This window comes from Mauremys reevesii, linkage group 6, assembly GCF_016161935.1.
Source record: "Mauremys reevesii isolate NIE-2019 linkage group 6, ASM1616193v1, whole genome shotgun sequence".
In the NCBI taxonomy this organism is placed as follows: domain Eukaryota; kingdom Metazoa; phylum Chordata; order Testudines; family Geoemydidae; genus Mauremys; species Mauremys reevesii.
In genome coordinates this window covers 99460961-99480684 of record NC_052628.1, presented here as the reverse complement: position 1 = coordinate 99480684, position 19724 = coordinate 99460961, and the positions used below count along the sequence as shown (strand labels likewise).

Genomic DNA, 19724 nt, shown 5'->3' with positions numbered 1-19724 from the left:
GGCATGAACAGCTCATGATAAACCACTGAGCACTACCAAAAGGAAGAAATAGTGTGCCATGGCTGTGTTCTTAATTATAACTGTTCAATAGCTTAGTCACTGTGTGTTGAAAAGATTTGGTAAACGTGTGTGGAGGAGGGGAGAGAAGAAAAGCAATGAAAGTCAGATGGCTGAAAAAGAAGGAAATTCCAGGCAATTTCTTCAGCTTTGTTCTCACATACTTTCAAAACTAAACTTTATTCCTGTGCAACAAAGAACAGCTGAATGGTACAGAACAGATAAACAGTGAAGAAAAAGCACATCGTTCCAGGAATAACACAAGATTTTCCTTCCCACCTCTCCCTACCTCCTCTTTCTCAAGCCGGTAGTTCTAATGAGAACAGAGACTGTAAGAGCAAATTGATGGACCCAATACATGGCTGAGGTGTCAAGGCACCATAAGCCAGGCTGAGCACCCGCTCAATGCTCAGCAACAACCTTGGTTTTTCTTTTTTTTTTTTTCCTCTGATGCTGCCTGTTCTATTTTTGTAGAACATAGGACATTTGAATGTATTGTTTTCTCTGCTGGATGCTGTATATCTTCCCCATTTTGTTCTTTCTCATTTCCCAATTGAATTCAGACTATACAGGTGAAAACAGAATTTACTTTTTTTGTTTTGTTTGGGGACCGGGAGGTGTCAGATTGTTTGTGGGCCCAACCTACTATAAGTGAATTCCACCTAGACACTGAAATGAATTAAGCATGTATTAAGGATCAAACCCTGAGGTACTTCCTCTGATCCATACATAGGTGCTCAGTGTGTGGGGGAGAGCATAAGAACATGCCCATCCTACACAGCCAGGCTGAATTGAAGCCTCTCGGTCTCTTTCTTGAAAAACAATTGTGACTTGTGATTTCTTGTTGTGTTATCATTGGTACATTGATATTACAATACAGCGCCATTGGCAGGAAATACCAGTTCTTATCCTCATTACAGCCATTTCCCAGAAAAAGCCTGAGTTATGTCATGCATTGCCTATCTTCGCTGTCTCTCTGTTCCACTGTCTAGTAGAGCTGGGTGGTAATTAAACATTGAAACAACATACCAAGGGATGTGGTGCACCAGAGGTGCTGGAATAACTTGTAGAGTGAGGGTGCTGAGAGCCATTGAACCAACATGTAAACCCTGTATATGATGGAAACCACTTCAAGCAAGGGGGTGCGGCAGCACCCCTAGTTCCAGCACCTCTATGGTGCACTCTCCCTCACTTGAAGTCAAGATGACTGTCTTCTAAAACATGCTCTAGTTTAACCAGAAGTTCTGGGCATTGTGCAAGAATCACTTGGTGAGGATCTATGGCCTTTGCTATGCAGGAGGTCAAACTAACTCATCCTAATGGTCCCTTTTGGCCTTAAAATCTATAAATCTGTGACCTGGAGAACCATTTATCTTCTCTGTAATCTCTGCAAGCATTGCCAACCCTTCTGGTTTCAAGGGTACCATCCCCTTAAGTGGCTGTCCAAAAGGTGCCAAGCGACTGTCATGCTCAAAGCTGCTCATTTTTTAAATTTACCTTCCCAGCTATACTTGGATATATTAGTAGCTTCATAGCCATTAGTTTTGATTCAATATCAAACATGTACTCCTGTACATCTTATTCTGGAGCAGTCCCAGTACACCTACCCAATCATGCCCAGACAGAGACTTCATTTCCAGCACTAAGATTCCTACCAGAGAGTCAGGTTACACGTCAATAATGCAACAACTTCCAAATTGTCTGTTTGAATAAAACAATTTTAGAAGCTCCCTTGCAATTATTTTTTCCTCAGTCCAACTCCTCTAGATTAATATTAATCTTTTCTTTGGCCATTTTGGTTCTTTAATAATATAGGTTTTTACCCATGGATGTTCTCCTTCACTTCAGCTCATGTTCAGTTCATAGTCCAATATGCTTGTGAAATATTAGAGCACATCTTTAAATAATCTTTGAAAATGACTTCTGGACATTCCATATTTCCCTCTTACTTCTAAGGACATCAGATTACCCTTCTCAGTCAAAGAACCAGATAGTTAGATAGATGCCTTTCTCTGCACAGGTCTCATGGTCACAAACCTTGGCACTGACAGACATGTTAGTACATCCCCAAACGGGAGTATAATTTGATAATTTGATACTTTTCCTCATAGAATAGTTTGTGATGAGTTTGTGCTTACATGGTGGTAGGGTCTTTGTGAGCCATGTAGAGGAAAATTTCTCCTCATTTGCCTTTTCCTGTCACTGTTGATTTCCTGGTTGCAGCCAGCTTGCTTCAGTCTATTTCACTCCACCCCTCTCTTTTCTAGTGCCCACTCTAATCACAACCGAATACTTGCTGCCATATAATATTTTTCAATATTTGAAAGACATGTGCTCTCCGTTTCCCATTTTCTACTTTCACTTTTTATTCTTGGTTTCCTCTTAATTGCCTCAGTAGAAAGAATTCACATTTTTTACTACAAAAGGAACAATTTCCCAACCATGGCTCTAAAGAGGGAGTCTCTGCTTTCAAGCCAAAAATAAAATTGCTTAAGTCCAATACCTTTCACAACAATGGCCTTTGTTAATTTCACATTTATTGTGTTATCCTACAAAATACCTGGCATGATCTCCCAGTTGGTTTATCTGACTGTGAAACCACTATTTTAATTTAAAAACAAACAAACAAAAAAAACCCAGCAGTGTGCCACTGTGAGGCCTAACATGAAGTAGGGTATACTAGCATCATGTTATCTTCCAGTCACAGCTCTGTTAAAGCATCTTGTTGCTGTAGTAAATTGAGGAGTGTCTGATATTTGTGGAATGAATAAAGATTTACTAATGAAAACAGGCAGCTTCTATTAGAAGAACAAATAAAAGCAGACCCGACGTACTCTAAAGGAACTGTGTAATTAATTCAGTCAGTAACATTTATTCATCAAATAAAGGGAGGAAACAGGTTGATTTTCATTTGTAATTGAATTTGGAGTAAAGTATATTCCCACGAAAAGTGCCAGATTGATAAAACAAAGTGCTCTGTATCCACAAAGTAGGTGCAGCCTGGGAGTAGCAGGATTAGCTTCCTCACATGTATCCATCAAACTTTCTTTTCCACTAGGGATGAGGATGCAGCTCCTCAGGCTCCATTCCCATTAAGTCCTTGGCCTCTCTGCTAACCTAAAGGTTCAACTGTAGTAGTAGATTTTGTCATGTGCACTGTTGCCAGTAGGGACAGGACTAAGACCAACTCACTTCGTACAGACCTCTGAATAGCAGCAGATGTTAACAACTCTTGGTTAACAACACCCTTGAGAGATATTTGAACCACTTACACAGAGGTGAAGGCTTTACATTTCATTACAATTACTTGAACCATCTAATTCTCTAAAAGCCTGGTCTACGCTACAGAGTTTTGTTGGCAGGAGTCGACTTTTGCCACAGGCCTGCATGAGTCCACCCTTAAATTTGTGTCGTCCCCCCCGCATTCCACTGACACAGTAATACCACATCCCGTGGTATACACACAAATTTTGGACTGCTATAAATATGTTGGATAGGGATATGAATTTTTTTTTCCGAAATAGTTATACTACTAGTACAACCTCTAGTGTGAACACAGTTATACTGGTATAAAGGTGCCTTATACCAGTATGGTTTATTCCCCATCCCATGTGGGAATAGGCACTTCTATACAAGTGTAACTGCATCCACACGTTAGCTGGGTCATACCACTTTAACTATGCCTATATAGTTAAAGCAATACAAATTTTGTGTGTAGGCAAGGCCTAACAGGCTAATTTCAGGGCATCTGGTAGAAATGCCTCAGCACAAGTCTACTGATATTCAGAATGATACTTCTGCTGCCATCATCCTGGATACCATTAAGGCTGCTGCCTCCAGACCCTCTGAGCAGGATTCTGATCTCATTTTAAGCGCTATATATCCATTGACTTCATCAGCTAGTTCCAGATTTATAGCGATGTAACTGAGACTGCAGTCTGGCTCTCTGCATCTGGAGCAGCTGCACGCATGTGTTTGGATCTCTGTATGCCAGGATGAGGAAAATCAATTTCTGTTCCAAAAGACTGAAGTGGTTACTAAACAGAGTACTAGTCCGGCTATGGCAGCATTATCTCAAAGGGAAAATTAAAGAGAAAACACTGGGTTTGGACATGATTTTGGAACAAGCCTCTATGCTGCATCACTACCAGCATGTTGCAAAAGAGGCATCAGGATGGGGAGCTCAAATACAAGCAGAGGTTGGGTATTCCAATGCTGTAAATATATTTTTATGATTAAATAAATGTGCAAAAAGACCGGCATGCCTGAAATTGAGAGAGGGAGAGACTGTTTGTGCCTGATCCACTAGGGAAATAGTTCAAGAACAGTTCATCCCAGTGCAAATATTATCTCTGTAATGCTGCCAGCCAGGGTCACCAAGAGTTGCACTATCTGCCATTTAAGTCGCAGCGCTGGTTGCAGAAGTGAGACTGGACAGGGAGTTACTTCAATCCATAGACCACTTTTTCCAACATTGTTTCATTTGTGAATCTACTCTCTTTGTTCATTTGTTTCAGTAACACCTCCTCTCTCTCCTTTTTTCTCCATTTCAGCACAGGCATCCTTCAACTCGATGAGCGTCTTGTTACATGGTGGAATAAAATCTCATGTTGATGAATATAGATCTTTCAGGTTATGAAGTCAAGGCTATGTCTGTGATTTTTTTTTTCCATGCAGCTCACAGACAATTCAAGCTGACACATGATACATTGTTCATTTTAAAAACATTTCATTGCAGGTTCTAAAATGTGTTTTTCTCCATGACAAGGAAATCAGTTTCTTGCACTTCTCTCCCACTGACTGAACACTTTCAGACACATTTGCCCTCTAGTATTCACTTTTACTGGCTGCCCTAATGTTAACTAAAAATGGATCCTTTTGCAAATAGTCATTTTAAAGTGGGAGGTGGGGTTGTGTTGTGCGTTTTCACTTTTTCTAGATTATGTTAACTTAGTGCAAGGGAAAGGTGTTGGTTTATTTGACCACCATAGAAGGAGATGGAGTCCCTAAAAGACCTTTGCCATGGGGGATATCAATTGGATTGACAGTTTTGGCAGCTGAAATCCACATTCCAACCAAAAAGCATATACAATGTGGGCAGTAACCATGCAAACTTCCTCATTCTGACTCCCGAAGGAACCATTTCTAGGACAGAATTGTGATTCACAATTCCTGTGCCCATTCAGTCTGTAGCCTTTCTGTTTATACTCTGAACAAGAATGCCAATAGGATAATAGGTTTTGTGGTGTGGACACTTCTCCACGAGGAAACTGGATTTAGACCATCCTTTCACCTTAAAACCCTCTGCTCTGTCTCAGAGGCCTTGCGCCCTTCTCTGTTGTCAAAGTTAGACCACTTTTTTTTTTTTATTAGCGCTCGCTTCTGCTAATAACCCCAGATAATGTGATATGCAAGACACACACTATCTTATTTATACAGATAAAAAAGAGAAGAGAAAACAGATAACAAAGGAGCAGAATCAGATAAGTTTACCTGGGCTAGGCATGCATATTTTATTTACTACTACTACTACTACATCTTCTGTTAATGTTTTTGCCATTAGCACCATTGTTTATGCCTAATGTTTCTTTTCCTGGCACCTGTATTTCAACATTTCTTATTTCTGCTTAAAGGTACATACAACATTTCTTTAATCCATTCTTATTTTTACAATATAATTTATTCTACTTTCACACTGTCATCCCTGTACCTTACACTCATCCTGTACTAGCTGTCTCTCAATCCTTCACTCTGATGGTGCAAGTGCAGCTCTTGTCATCTGTAGTAACCACCTTCCTGTAACTGTCCTTCACCAGTTCTCCATCTTCTAATGGAAAAGACTGTCCATCACTGCTGTTTTGGGTGAGAGCCTAAATTTGAATCAGCAAGATGGGTGTCTCTGTTTAACTTAATCTGTCTATCTATTTCTGTCATGCTTGTCACCATCATACCTCACTGCCTCAAGTGTTATACTGGGTCACAAAACTCTGTGTGGTAACTATGCAGTTGCCATTTTCTCTCACTGTTGTAATTTGCTGAGCTTAGATTTCTGTTGCAAATTCCCTTGTGGTCCATGTAGTGTGTGCAATTCTGGTGTTGTCCACCAGGAAACCCACATTGTGTGTTAGACTGCATCCATCTATTTGGCTTCTTACACTGGGAAAAGAGAGGCCTAATTGGGCTGGTCAAAATTTTTCCATCTGTACGGTTTTTAATGGAAAATTGTGTCTTCAGATACTTTTTGTGAAAAAAAAATTATATCTGCTTTAAATCCCCAATGGTTTTGTGTTTTTAATTTTGGCTAAAAATGAACATTTTTGGCTAAAAATTGAAGAAAAAAAATTTTTTTTAATGCCACCACAATGTCTCATGGGAATTGCGGTTCAGATACTTCATACTTATTTTTTGTTTTCATCCAAAAAAATTTTACCTGAAATATTTTAGTTTTCATCAAAAAGTCCCAAAAAAATCAGCTAATCAGGATGGTCAGTAGTGGAGATGCTGCTTCCAGGAGGCAGCAGTACCAGCTCTGTGTAACTTCTCTCCCTCTTTGGCTTTAGAGTTCTTCCTCCGTTTTCCTCTCTTTTGCTTTGTTATAGAAATATTGCTCCCTCCCACAGTTATTCATAATGAGCTGCAGTGTTCATTGATACTGATAAAACTGCAGAGTCAATGCAGGCCACCTCTGTCTGCTCCCAAAGTAATCTCAGTAAGCCTTTTATATGTCTGCATGCACTGGCTTAAAGTGGCTGAAATGCTGTACAATTATCACTTTTCATAGGTTCTCCTCAGTTGTGAGATGGATGCTTTCTGAGAAAAAGCACATCTCTTTACCTTGCTCACAAAGAACCCTAGAACCCACTAGGTTGTACAGAGCAGTTCTGATCCACTGCCAAGACCGGTAATCAAACCACTAAACCTTTAGTCCCTGGGCCTTAGTTTGTCAGATTAGCACTGATGTGCTATAAACATGAATGGTTATAATGTTGTTTATGGTTGTTATTGTTAATAATCATAACTTTTGACATAAATTCAGCCCTTTTTAATCTAAGGTTCAAAGTAGTTTTTCAAACATTAGTGAAACCTCACAACATTCCTCTGCGGTATGTGTGCATTTATTATTAGCCCCGTGTTACAGATGGAGAAACCGAGGCATGGAAATAGTAAGATAAAAAAATTCAAAATTTTCAAACTTGGGTGCTTGAAGTTAGACCCCCCAAATCTATATTTAGATACCTAAATATATGGCTTGGCTCTTGGAAGTGCTGAGGATCCATGGCGCCTATAGCTAAGGAATGGGAAATATAGGTATTCAGCATCTGTAATACAGGCCACTTCTTTACGTGCTTGAATATGGATTTAGGTTCTTAACTTTAAGCATCCTAGTTTGCAACAAGTATGAGTAAGCAGCCAGGAATAGAACTCAAGAGTCCTGTCTGATCTGATCTATTAGAAGGCAATGCTTTCCTCTGCAGGATTAACACTGGTAGGTTTACAATTGGATCTTGGATTTCCTGTCAGCAATTAAAATCTAACATTGACTGAACTGATTCACCCCATGGTGGATGTTATAATCAAGTGTCCAACAAGCATATATGCACACAGAGAATTGGGTTGCATTGCCACAAATACAAATCGAGCACTGTAACTGAAAACAAAAGGATGTGTGCTATCCCATCAGAGATTTCTCTGTCTCCAGTGTCTGGTGCAGGATGTGTAGGGTGAGAGGCAGAGAGAAAAAGCCCACTATTGATGTAATATGTGATTAATTCACTCTGATGTGCGTGTGTGTGTGTGTGAATATACACTGTTGCCATGCAGCCCCTGAACAATAAGAAGGTCTCTATGTGCAGGTGCCAGATGTTAAGAGGTAAGAGGCTCACAGACAGACCTCACTCCAAACTGAAGAATGCTTATTTTAAAAATAATAAGTCCTCTTGTATCATTTTCATATGGCTTTAACTACGTAAAATGATAATTTCATTTTTTTTTAATAACTGGGCTGGGAGGTCTTTGTGTAGAAGACTGTTTGCTTTTCTCATGTGCTGTTCAATTTTCTTGGCATTACTTGAAGGGAAACTGTCAAGATGACGATCATATATCTTTCAAATTGTTCCTTTCTTATAACATCTCGATTATAAGAATGTTTTAAAATCTACTTTGTTTTTTCATCATTTCTGATCTTCATTTATGGCCTGATCCAAAAGACTTCTTTCCATTGGCCTCAAACAGGCTTTGGAGCAGGCACTTCACATTTTTAAACTTCTGCCTATCTAATCTATCTATACCATGCTTATCCCCATGGTGTCTGAAGTCTAGATTTTTTGGCACAATTTTGACAGTGAAACTAGATTTGTCAGTTTCACCTTCCATGAATAGTTAGTTAATAGTTATCATCACTTCCTAGTTCCCATATCTTTAAAACTATGATCTATGTCTCTGTCTAGGATCTTATACTGGCACCAATCACTATGATGAATAGAGGATTATTAACAAAATTAACTGTTTACTATTATTTGTATTGCTGTGGTGCCTAGACGCTCCAATCAAGATCAGAGTCCCATTGTGCTAGGTACTGTACAAACAAGTAGTCAGAGACAGTCCCTGCCTCAAAGAGCATAGTCTTAAGACAGATGAAAGAACAGAAGTATCAGTGTACCCATTTTACAGATGTGGAATTGAGGCACAGAACAATTGACCCTGAACCAACAAAGCACTTAAGCACTTGTGTATTCCCGTGGAAGTCAATAGGACTAGTCACATGCTTAAAGTACAGTACATGCTGAAGTGTTTTGCTAAATCATGCCTTCAATGATTTGCCCAAAGTCAGAGATGGAGTTTGTGGCAGAGCCAGGAACTGACCCCAGATGTCCTGAGCCTTAGTCCAGTACTGCAAGGTCATAATTTCTGTTACTTTTCTTTCATTCTAAAAATAAAAAACAACATGCTTTCATTGAAATTATTTTAAAAGGCCATTTAAAACTTTCCATTCATATTAGGTTATGTAAAACTTAAGAGTTGGATGTAAACCTTTGGGTCCTCTCCCATTCTAAGCTATAGGCCCTTACACAACCAAAAATGCCTTATAACATGATCAAGACATTTGATTTAGGGACTGCTGGCAAAAGTCCCATTGACTGTTCTGGGAGCTTTTCCTGTGTAGCAGCTACAGAATCAGACTCTTAATTTAGAGCAGCTCTAAGTTACTATCTACGTGTGCTTCTGCTTTAGAAACTACTTATCCTGTTTCACATTATGAGTAATAGTAATAATATAGTAATAATTAATGCCCAAATTATGAATGAAGGTTTGCAGAATGAAGGCATTTTCTGGTGCATTCGCCCTTTTGCTGCTAGATTTGAGTTGTCTGTATCTCTACCCTGTTCTCTCTCTCTCCTGCAAATTGCTGAGCACTCTGGTCCTCAGTTTACTCAGTGGGTCCGCTCACATGCCTGTAGTTAAGCACAGACTTAAGTACTTGGCTTGATCAGGCCTAAATTTGGACAATGAATCCATTCAGGAAAATCAGTCTGTTCATGGACAATTTGAAAAATAGAAAAAAAGGTGGAATTAGTCAAATAAATTATTCATTACACATCATTTGTCCAGCTCCTTGCAGGAGCTGATCTCTAGATTTCCTAAATGGATGTTTTTTCTGTGCACATAATTTGTCTGGAAATTGTAATTACTCAGACTTTATAACATACATCACACCATACATCCTTACTCCCCTTTTATTCTTTAACACTTATTAGAGTTACACGACACTTGGTGCTTTTGATTTTCAGGGCTTTGAATGGACATTTTGTCCAGTTTCAATGTACCTCTGAAGCTGCACACAGGTGAACCCATAACCTCAAAATAAAATGTATTGGAAGCTGCCACCGTTGGACCATTTCATTGCAGAACCAGCCCACGTTCAATACAAGGGCTGGTGGCTGTCTTTATGTGTACTATACAACTCCAAGTGCATTGTCAGTGCTGAGCAAATATTAAATAATAATAAAGATCTGCAGGAAGCTGGGCCTGGCTTCACTTGAAAGTATCATAAACTTTTTTTAAGAAAACTGATCTGTTTTGAGTTTGTAATGATACAAAATCAGGTGCGTTTCAGTTTTGTCATAGACTTTTCACACAACCTAGCAACGGCAATAATCAGGATGTATTATTTTGATTGTCATCTGCATACTCCGCAGTTCCATAGGAACCTTTGAAAATAAACCTCCTTTCATTTATGCTCATCTGCAAAGTGTAACCCCCCCTTTTACCCTTCCTCTTTTCAGCAATCTCTGAATGCCTTTGTTTTTCTGTACCAGTATGAACAGTTTTTCTTCAGCCAGTTCAAAAGTTCAGTGTGGCATATGTGTGCAAGTCTGTGCAAAGGTCAAAAACGTTCTGCTTCTGGTCCTTGTGAGCTATGGTCACTGAAAGCTTTTAGGTGTCTCATTTGTGTTTAAAATATAAAACTGCTTTCCAGGACTTAAGTGGGGTGAGGAGAGGTTTTGGGGAGGCTACTTGTTTAAGCCGTTGCCCTTACAGGTAAACTAACAGACCAAGAGCAAGCACAGCCTAGTGGTTTGATGTGCACACATGCCAAAGTTTTCTGTGGGAAAAGCCGGAATGGCATTGCAGTTCCGCTGCTACTTATTGATGTTACTTTGGGCACTGGCAGATGGGGGCGGGGGGGAGAGAGAGAGACAAAGTGTGTTTCACACAAAGATCATGCAATCTTTCTCTTTCACTTTCAGGAAACAATAGAGAGAGTACAAAGCCAAAAACTGTCAGCTGGTCTCTCAACCAGCAAGAATAAATATTCCTTATAGCTTTTTATATGTTATTTTATTCTAACTGCCACAGTCAGTTCACTAAGACGCCAGTTCCAGTTAAACAAACCTCTCTCTGTTCAGTTCCTGATCCTGCAAACACTTTATTCATGTGTATAAGTGACTGTAAAATCAGACATTAACTGATTATAATAATTCAGTACTGTTACCTGTAACAGGATTTGAGTTATGCCCACAGCGATGGGGTGAAGAGATGTTGTGCTGTCTAACCTAACCCTAATACAGTAACTTTCACCATAGTGTCATGAGAGCGGCCATTCTTCAGATGAGTCTCTAAACTCATCAGGTGCCTATCGCTGGTGGCTCAAGTGGAAGTTAAGATCCCATGACATCCTGGAAAGAACAGGAGTTAACCCTTTGTCCTAATCAGTATTCTCTGTTTTGGTAAAACCGGTTTTAATGCCCAAGGCTAGTGCAGGGAGAGTATAATCATTGCCTATACAGCCATTCTGCAGTACCAGTCTTTAACTCATCCTTTGAAATATCTGAAGTATGACAGACACATATATAATTACACAGCAAATAACCAGATTAAAAGAACATTATCAAGATTGCAAAGTCAATCATTCAAAAGTTAGGAAATGCCAGAATTAAGATTGCCTGCACACCCTTAATTCAGCCCCTTGGGCATATGCATTATCATACAGATATATTTTCCACAGGATCCTTGCCTCCTTGAATGCACAGAATAGAGGTGCTCATTTAATCAGCAGCTATTTGATATTGTCTTTTCTCCCCATTGTTCAATGTCTGGCCCCAAATCTTATTTACTGCACACTATTCAGACCCTGTTCTGAAGACAGAATTATTAACTTTCTCATGGCCTTCACTATGGTGTTCATCACTGTAGTATCTGAGTGCTTCACAAACATACATTTATTTTCACAACACCCCTGTGAGATGCGGGGGGAGTTGTTACCCCCATTTTACAGATGAGGAATTGAGACACACAGATATTAAGGTCCCCTAATTTGGGGTGCCCAATTTGAGACTCCTAGAACCTGGTTTTTCAGAGTATGTAGCATTATTTAGCGTTTTGTATGTTCAAAGCACAACTCCCATTGACTTCATTTGCAGCTGTGAGTGCTCAGCATTTCTGCAACTCAGACGCCAGGGTCTGAAGTCAGGCTCAGAAAATGAAGAACACACCATTAGTGGCCACCTATGAGAAGTTTGGTTTAAGTCAGTTCTTTGGCTTCACTTAAGAACTCTGGGGCAGAGACCGGGATAGAATCCAGTTCCCTAGGGCATCATTCAGCTGCCTTAACCACAAGACCATCCTTTCTTTTCCTGAAATCTCCTGCCTCATTCACTACACACCTTCCAATTACTGCAACAAATGAAGCAGGGCTCCTACAAACAACAGCCTTCTTCATCACTCATATTTGATTTATTCCCAGAGCAGGTCCATCCGGTGCACTGATGAGGCAGGAATCCTGTGGAAAAATAGTATTTTAAAAGTCTAGAAAATTACACACACACATGCATACATTAAAAAAACATTATCAAAAGTTGGGACAGTTTTATAAGCAACTGAAAAAATAGGGTCTTATAATGGGAAGTGTTAGGCAGTTTTAGTAATAATAGTGATGCAACCAACCCTATCCATAACATTCTATGATAATTTTCTGTGATATTATCACTGATCTTTGTCCTTTTTTATTATTAGGTTGTAAATACTACTGATTATCCACATAACTCCTGCTTTTTCTGGTTATTCAGACCTCCCCATTAAGGACCAAGCTCACTTATATCCCTGAAACGCCATTAAAGTCAGTGGGGTTGCACAAATGTAAACAAAGGAAGAATTTGACCCCATATTTCCTGATCCACTCTAAGACTCTCCCATTTGGAGCCGATGGGGAAAATTGAACAAGCCAGTGTTACAGATGGGGCAATAGATGAAACTTTCAACAGAAAAATGTAAATGCTGCAAAGACAAATCTTTTCTTCCTATTGGAAAATGACATTATTCTTTGTACAAAGAAACAGACCCCCTCTTTCGCAGAAGCCAAGAGTTAGGAAGCGTTACGGTGGCACTCTAGCCACTTGGATGTGAACTGTCAACAGAAACATTTATACCAAAACAAACAAGGAGTTGCTGGAGGGAACAATGACTAGCCACTCTTGAAGACAGGAAATTTTGGCAGCTGATATAATGAGCCCCGTATCAAAATAAATTCATGAGGAGGAAAATGCCTTCGTTTTAGCACCCGACTCAAATATCTCAATCTACGACGTTCAATGAACAGAGGGTAGCTGATATCTACATTAATTTTGATTGACAACTTTATAGGAAAATCTGATTTAATACTCTCATTTGTAAGGGGAGCACACTGGATTAGTGGAACTGGCTGCCAGATGTCACAGTTATTTAATGGAAATATAGCTGCTGGTGCATTGATCAGACTTACTGGCATTTAATGTGTTATGGTCAGGAAAGTGACTGTAAAAATGGCACCTTCTTACTTGGTATGTGCTCCATGTTATTTACAAAAACAAGTTTTTATTATTATCATTAGCTTTGCAGAGCCAAACCAGCTAGAGAAGGGTGAGCTGGATTTCAACAACAAATGGGGATCTAAGTTCCAACTACAGAATCTTTGTTTCTGATGGTGTACAAAGCACATCCTCTGCTGGTGTCAAATGACATAGCCCTGTTGACAGATCAGGCCCAGAAAGAGCACACTGTGGCTTTTGGGTCCTACTCTGAGCAGCTCAGCCCTGTCATTTGGGGGAGGGAATCTTTTTTACTAGTAACCTGAACGATTTGATATAGACCTAATTGAGAGAGAGAACAAATATTGAACCTAGCCTTCCCATTGAACCAGAAGAGTTGGTTTCTATCTTGTTTTGCTTCCTCAGGGACAGATTCTTCCACCCTTTTTGGTGTTGAATATTGTCTTACTCCCACTGATTTCAGTACGACTACTCAGGAAGGAAAGTATGACTCAATATTAGGAAAGGTGGCAGAATCCAGCCCTCATGTCTTCCAAATATACATAGGAGCATTCAAGGCTAGCCCTAGTGTTTTGGGGAAGGATGAGATGACATTTTGGGCTCCTGACAAGAATGTAAGATTCATCTTTAATAATGTCTGTGTAAGTCAGAGCCTTAATTCAGCCCCTGGCTTTCTCTGGTATACAAGGAGTAGGGCTCAGCTATTTGTGCTGGGGTCTGTGCATAGTTGACCATGTTAGAAAATGTTTTCAACAATCAGTTCCCAAAATTAATCTGTGGGGCTGGGGAGGGGCCCAGCTGCAAGAAAGTTTTGTGTTTATTGTGATGAACATTAGGGTATTTTTAAGGGCTAATTCAGCCCAGGTTTATGCTGGCACCTGCAGTCCCTCTGTTGATACAGAGGTGACGTCTGTAACTCTAGGCATCCAGCCAGTGACTTCCAACGCTAGTGGTGCCATCCTACTGCCATTCATGAAGGCTCTGGCATTCCCCAACCCCAACAGCAAGTAAATTAGGAATCCTACAACCTAGTCTCCTGGCAGAGATTCCTCCCCAATGCGCCAGCAGCATTTGCACTGATGAAATTGCTACTAGATTATTCCTCCCTGCCCTTCCACAAAAGAGCCAATCTGTTTTAGCTCATTCTATCTTGAGCTCATAAGCCTCAAGTGCTACAGCCAGCAATAACCCTTTTTTATGAGGCGGAAGTGTTTCCATGGGACAGCAGGCTGCTGAGAGACTTGAAGTCAAAGAGCTTTTGACTTGAATTTACAATACAAAACAACAATAATCAATCAATGGTTCTGTTTAGCTTCTATAATGCAGACGTGAGGATGCTGGGCTGGGGAGGAGGGCAAAATAACCCACATTAATCTGAAAGTAAAGCTTCAGTCACAGCTTCTCCAGTCCAGCTATCACTAGGCTAAGAAGTGAGTGATGTTTTCTTCATTGTATACTCAAGGCTTCCTCTTTCTGGTCCCTTCTCAGGTGGGAGATTGGGAAATGGAGCTCCTGCAGTCTCACCTGTGGAGTTGGACTGCAGACTCGAGATGTCTTCTGCTCTCACCTCCTCTCAAGAGAGACGAATGAGACGGTGATTTTGGCAGATGAGCTGTGTCATAAACCCAAGCCCACCTTAGTGCAAGCCTGCAATCGTTTTGACTGCCCACCATCCTGGTACCCTAGAGAATGGCAACAGGTAAGAGTGTGCACCTAATCCATTGTATCCCATTTGATCTAGTTTAGTCAGTGATACATAGTCGTTCAGTGCAGGCAAGAAGATTCATTTATCACACAAGGCAGGCTGGTAAGTTCATTTAAAAAATGAAACATAGATGTCTCCCTTGAAGATCCCAGGACAGTGGTATCTTGTTATCTCATCTTAAACAAGGTCAATGTAAAAACAAAGAGACAGAGAATTTTTTTTCACTAAAGTGAATTAATTTGTAATTGATTTTCACAAATAAATATTGACTATTATTAAGTCTGAATCAGTTTCAAATCCAAAAGGATCATAAATCAGAGTCATGAGTAATGAAAAAAGGTGCCGCACCACATAATTCTTAGCTGCCATCATATGGCTTGCGGGGTAGCCACACAAAGGTCCATAGGAGTCGAGCTATACAGCGATTGTATTAATACCAGATGGGGAAGGAGAGAATGAATAGAACAAGTTTGTGGGCACTCCTTGAAAATTAAAGTAATATTCTAGTTGTGGAGAGATTTTTCCCCTACTTATTAAGGGTGAGATTTTTCAAAGGCACAAATGGCGGTTTAGACACTTCAGTCTTAGTGACTTTCAGTGGGAGTTGGTAGTAGTAGTGGTAGGTGCCTAGTTGCCTTCTGTCTAAAAATCTCCTTCTAAACTGTGTGATACTTTGGGTCAGTGCGGTAGCTCTGTGTTTTTGGAAGGCAATTGGAAGATCTATTTTAGATCACAACTGAAATGAGTTTGTTGCCATCTAGATGCAAAAGAAAACTCTGAGCTTCTTGGCACAACTGAGAGTGCTTGAGTTAGGTGTAACCCTGCACAGCAAGAGGTCTTGCGGGTCAGGACTAAAGGTGAAATTCACTCCCCAACAGAGAGGCCAGAAAAAAGGCCAATGCACCACTTACCTCCCATGAAAACCTTCAAAATATGGTTTGAGTAGGATTTAAGTGGTACATCAGCCTTTTGCTGGCCCTCTGTATGTGGTTAATTTTGCCCAATAGGAAATGAGTGGGAGTTTTACCCAGTGCTTTCCCATGCTATGCCTGGCTCCAGCTGTAATGTATGCCACTTATTTAAAAGTCAGTTGAATTAGATGACATGTTAATATATATTCACCTAGCGGTGCTATTAAACTTGTACAGCAGTAATATATGAGGGAGCTCAGGGCTTATGCAGCCATCTTTGCAACAAAGTTCTGATTTTGCTAAAACCCCACAGCGCGAGTCCGTCACTTCTCTTTAAAAAGACTCAACATTATCTACACATTTAAAATATGAAGGTATATATGTATATTACACAAGTATTTTTAAATGTTTCTAGCCCACACCCTGGGCATACACACTGTAACTATAAACTACATTCAAAAAACTACATTAAAAGGATGTTTGGGTGGTAAAGTCAAGTGCCCCAAAAGTTTGGAAGTGCCAGATTTAAGGTTGCCTGTGCCTACACAAAAGCATATAACAAGTTCTTGCAGAGTACAAACTGCTCTAATGTAGCTGAGAGCTGTTAGAATATCGGTATGCTGCAATTCCATCTACGTTAGGACATTGAGCTGGGTAGGGAGGCTGGTTTTTGGAACCAGGCTTTAAAGCTGAGGCCCTATCTGCACACTAGGGCCTTTTTGTAAGAGATGGGGTTTCCACTGGTGTCCCTAGCTGTGAGTTCTCTTCCTCTTCACTGTTGTGGAATGTACAATGCACTGGTTGGCTTCTGGAACAGAGAATACAATGGTAGAAAGGACACCCGGAGTTGGATGGTGATGGCTTCAGGTGGCGGCAGCCATTTCTCCTTTGCGGAAGCCACAACTGGCCAGTGAAGCCTTCATGATATGGGGTACAGGGTCTGGCCTGACAGATGGGGTATGTACTGTTTCAGTTTATCTCCCAGGGAGCCTCCACTGGCCGAGCTCCTGTGAAGGCCTGGCCACAGTTTAAAGCTGAAGAACTTTCCATGAAGAGTTCAAACACTGCCTGCCCTGACTCAGGGTGAATCCCTGTCCCAGGGTGCAGGGGAGGGTTGATTTCCTGCAGAGGTGAATCAAGCCCCTGTAGGAACACACACCTTTCCCACAACAAGGTATGCTGCAATTTCCCTATAAGCATTTTATCTGAAGTAGAATTTACATAGGGCGAAATCTACTCCTGTGCAGGGCCCATGTAAAGCTGATGAATCACTTAGCGCTTGTCTACACTAACACTTGGTTTGTGGCTAGCTGGGTTGTGAATCTGCCCTGCAGTAGCCTTCCATGATTTAGCTGTCCATGTGGACCTTGCTTATGCACATTAGCAGTTCGAAATCCTCTTTGAAACGGGACTGGATCAAAGCGCATTAACAAACTGTTAATGTGTGTCAGCAGGGTCCACCACAACTACAGCATGGCAGGCTAGTGCGGGGTAGATTCACACCTCAGCTTGCCACAGTGTTTGTGTAGACAAGGCCTAAGGCCCACTTCAACCCTTAAGGTGCCACACAGGCCCTTGTGCTTGCCTCCTGACTAGTTGTGAATTTTGCCCATATAATGTCTATGGTTCTGCTTTTCATAGCCGTTCCCTCCTGCTAATTTTTAAACAGCAGCAAAAGTTTTAACCTACAAAGGTTCAGGAATGATATTTTCTTCTCTGAGGCTCTTTATGTTTGTTAAAGGAAGATGGTCTGAATTAGATGTGTTTAAAAGCCCCAGTGTTCTTGGCAAATAAAGTCCCGATAATCATCAGAGCATGTAACATTCCGAATGATTAAAAATGCATCCTTATAAATTCAAGACTATATTTATTTAAAAAATGCTGTGTCCCTAGGATTGAACCATTAGGATGTTTATCTTGTTTTCAGTAGTGTGTTTCTGAAGGAAAGTGGATACCTGTATTCATTTTTTACAAGGTCTAGTAAATATCTGCTCTGCGGAGATCAAGTGGGAGATGTCACATTAATAAATCTTCATCTGTCTTGGTTTTATTACTGAATAAAGGCCAAAGTCTCAGGCGTGTTCCTCTCTGTGCGTGCTCAGTGCTGTCCTGTCACTAAGGTTACTCTGGAACAATTTCCTGCCCTAGATCAGCACTGGAAAACCATTGCCCTCTTCATACTTTTCCAAGCTATTTTTCTCCTTATTTTAAAATGTCTTTTTAAATTTAAGAAGTGCCAGGCCTTAGAAGCCAGCTGGATCCCGCAGAGCTGCTGGCAGGAAGATGCCTGCTCTAGGCTCCCAAAGCAGCTGCTCTGCCTTGCTACGGACCCATAGAAGCAAGTCGTTTTAGACAGTAAAAACCGTGCTTGAAGGCTAGACTGTAGCACATAGTGTTGGGGGCATTGCGGATCTGGATTGCTGCAGGAGGAACTTGGGGCGGGGGGATTGTCCTTAGGAGGTACAGTCCCTTCCCGAATGCCCCAGTGAGCAGGGAGAACTGCATACGCTGCACCATCCCTCAGAACTTTCAGCCAGCTCCATGAAGTGGCAAAAATGGGGCACAGAGCCATTTCCCCACCTTCTTTCTCCACAGCTCTCTGTTCTCCACAGTTTGTGCACCACCCCCAGGGGATGCAGGATTAGCAGCATGGTGGCCACCCAGTACTTACCCAGTGTGCCTGCTTAGGTGAATGGGCCTAGCTCCGAGGCTTTTCTCCTCCTACCACACTCACAACGTCCTCTGCTGGAGTGGTGTTGATGGAGGGCCCTAGAACAGTAGAAGGAGTTAACGCACACCATAGAGACGCAAGGGGCAAGCCATGAGGGCTAGAAACTTCAATTAAAAAAAAGTCTGAAGTAATGACATGATTCTGGGAGCTAATAGTGCCCATGTTTTAGTCTAGCTCTGCACTAGATACAGTCATCAGGACAGAGAGGGAATCTGTTGCAGTCTCTGCATTCTATCCAGTGTTCTGAAATACTGAGGCTGATTTAGAGTAATTTTCACAGAACAAAATTACCTGACTGGCTGGAGAAAAAGAATTGGTAGAAAAATTTTCTCCCTCTACTCTCAATAAATTCATTGGGTTTGGAAGGAGAAGTGATTCCCCAACATTGGACGGTCAATTCTTTGGAGCAAGGAACATCTTATTGTTAGGGGGTTTGTACAGCATGTAGCACATTGAGGCTCTGATCTCTGATTGGAGTACCTCGGTGGTCCTGCAATACTACTACTTCTACCAATAATAATAATAAGTTTTACTTGTTCAATGTTCTTGAATACAAGGCTTCTCAATCTTTTCATCTGCTGAAAACTCAAGTAGTATCTTATTTGGTTAAACTTTTCGTGAAGCTTCTGTGCTTTCTAACAATTTTGTTGTTGGGCAAAAGCTGTTTTCAGTCCTCAGAGAGCAAAACAAAATTGAATGCAAATCTTTTTACACAATTCTAATGTCTGCACTTCCCACTTTATCTTTCAAGACCAATTACATTCTAGTAACATGAGGCCTGCACTTAAGTGTGTCTGTGTGTGAGAAAGAGAGAGAGACCCAAGATGTCCACAATGTTTTATAGAGCGTTCATTTTTTAACTACTTGAATATGTTTGTTAACATTTTTCCACTTCATGCTCTACTTCTCAGGCCTGATTCCCCTGCTGCAGGTTATAAGCAGCTCCCACTGATTTCAGAAGATTCGTTCAGATTTTCTTTTCTCCTCTGATCAGATGAGACAGACCTGGAACTGTG

General features: G+C 40.8%; 1 protein-coding gene across 5 annotated transcripts in view; it reads left to right on the top strand.

Annotated features, from left to right (window-relative positions):
* Window positions 1-19724, top strand: part of ADAMTSL1 (ADAMTS like 1) — a 649946-nt gene that overhangs the window by 549317 nt on the left and 80905 nt on the right. For all 5 annotated transcript variants that reach the window (XM_039544630.1, XM_039544629.1, XM_039544631.1 and 2 more), the window contains one exon: window positions 14850-15060. In XM_039544630.1, coding sequence (XP_039400564.1) covers window positions 14850-15060 — 211 coding nt within the window. The remainder of the gene's footprint in view (window positions 1-14849; window positions 15061-19724) is intronic.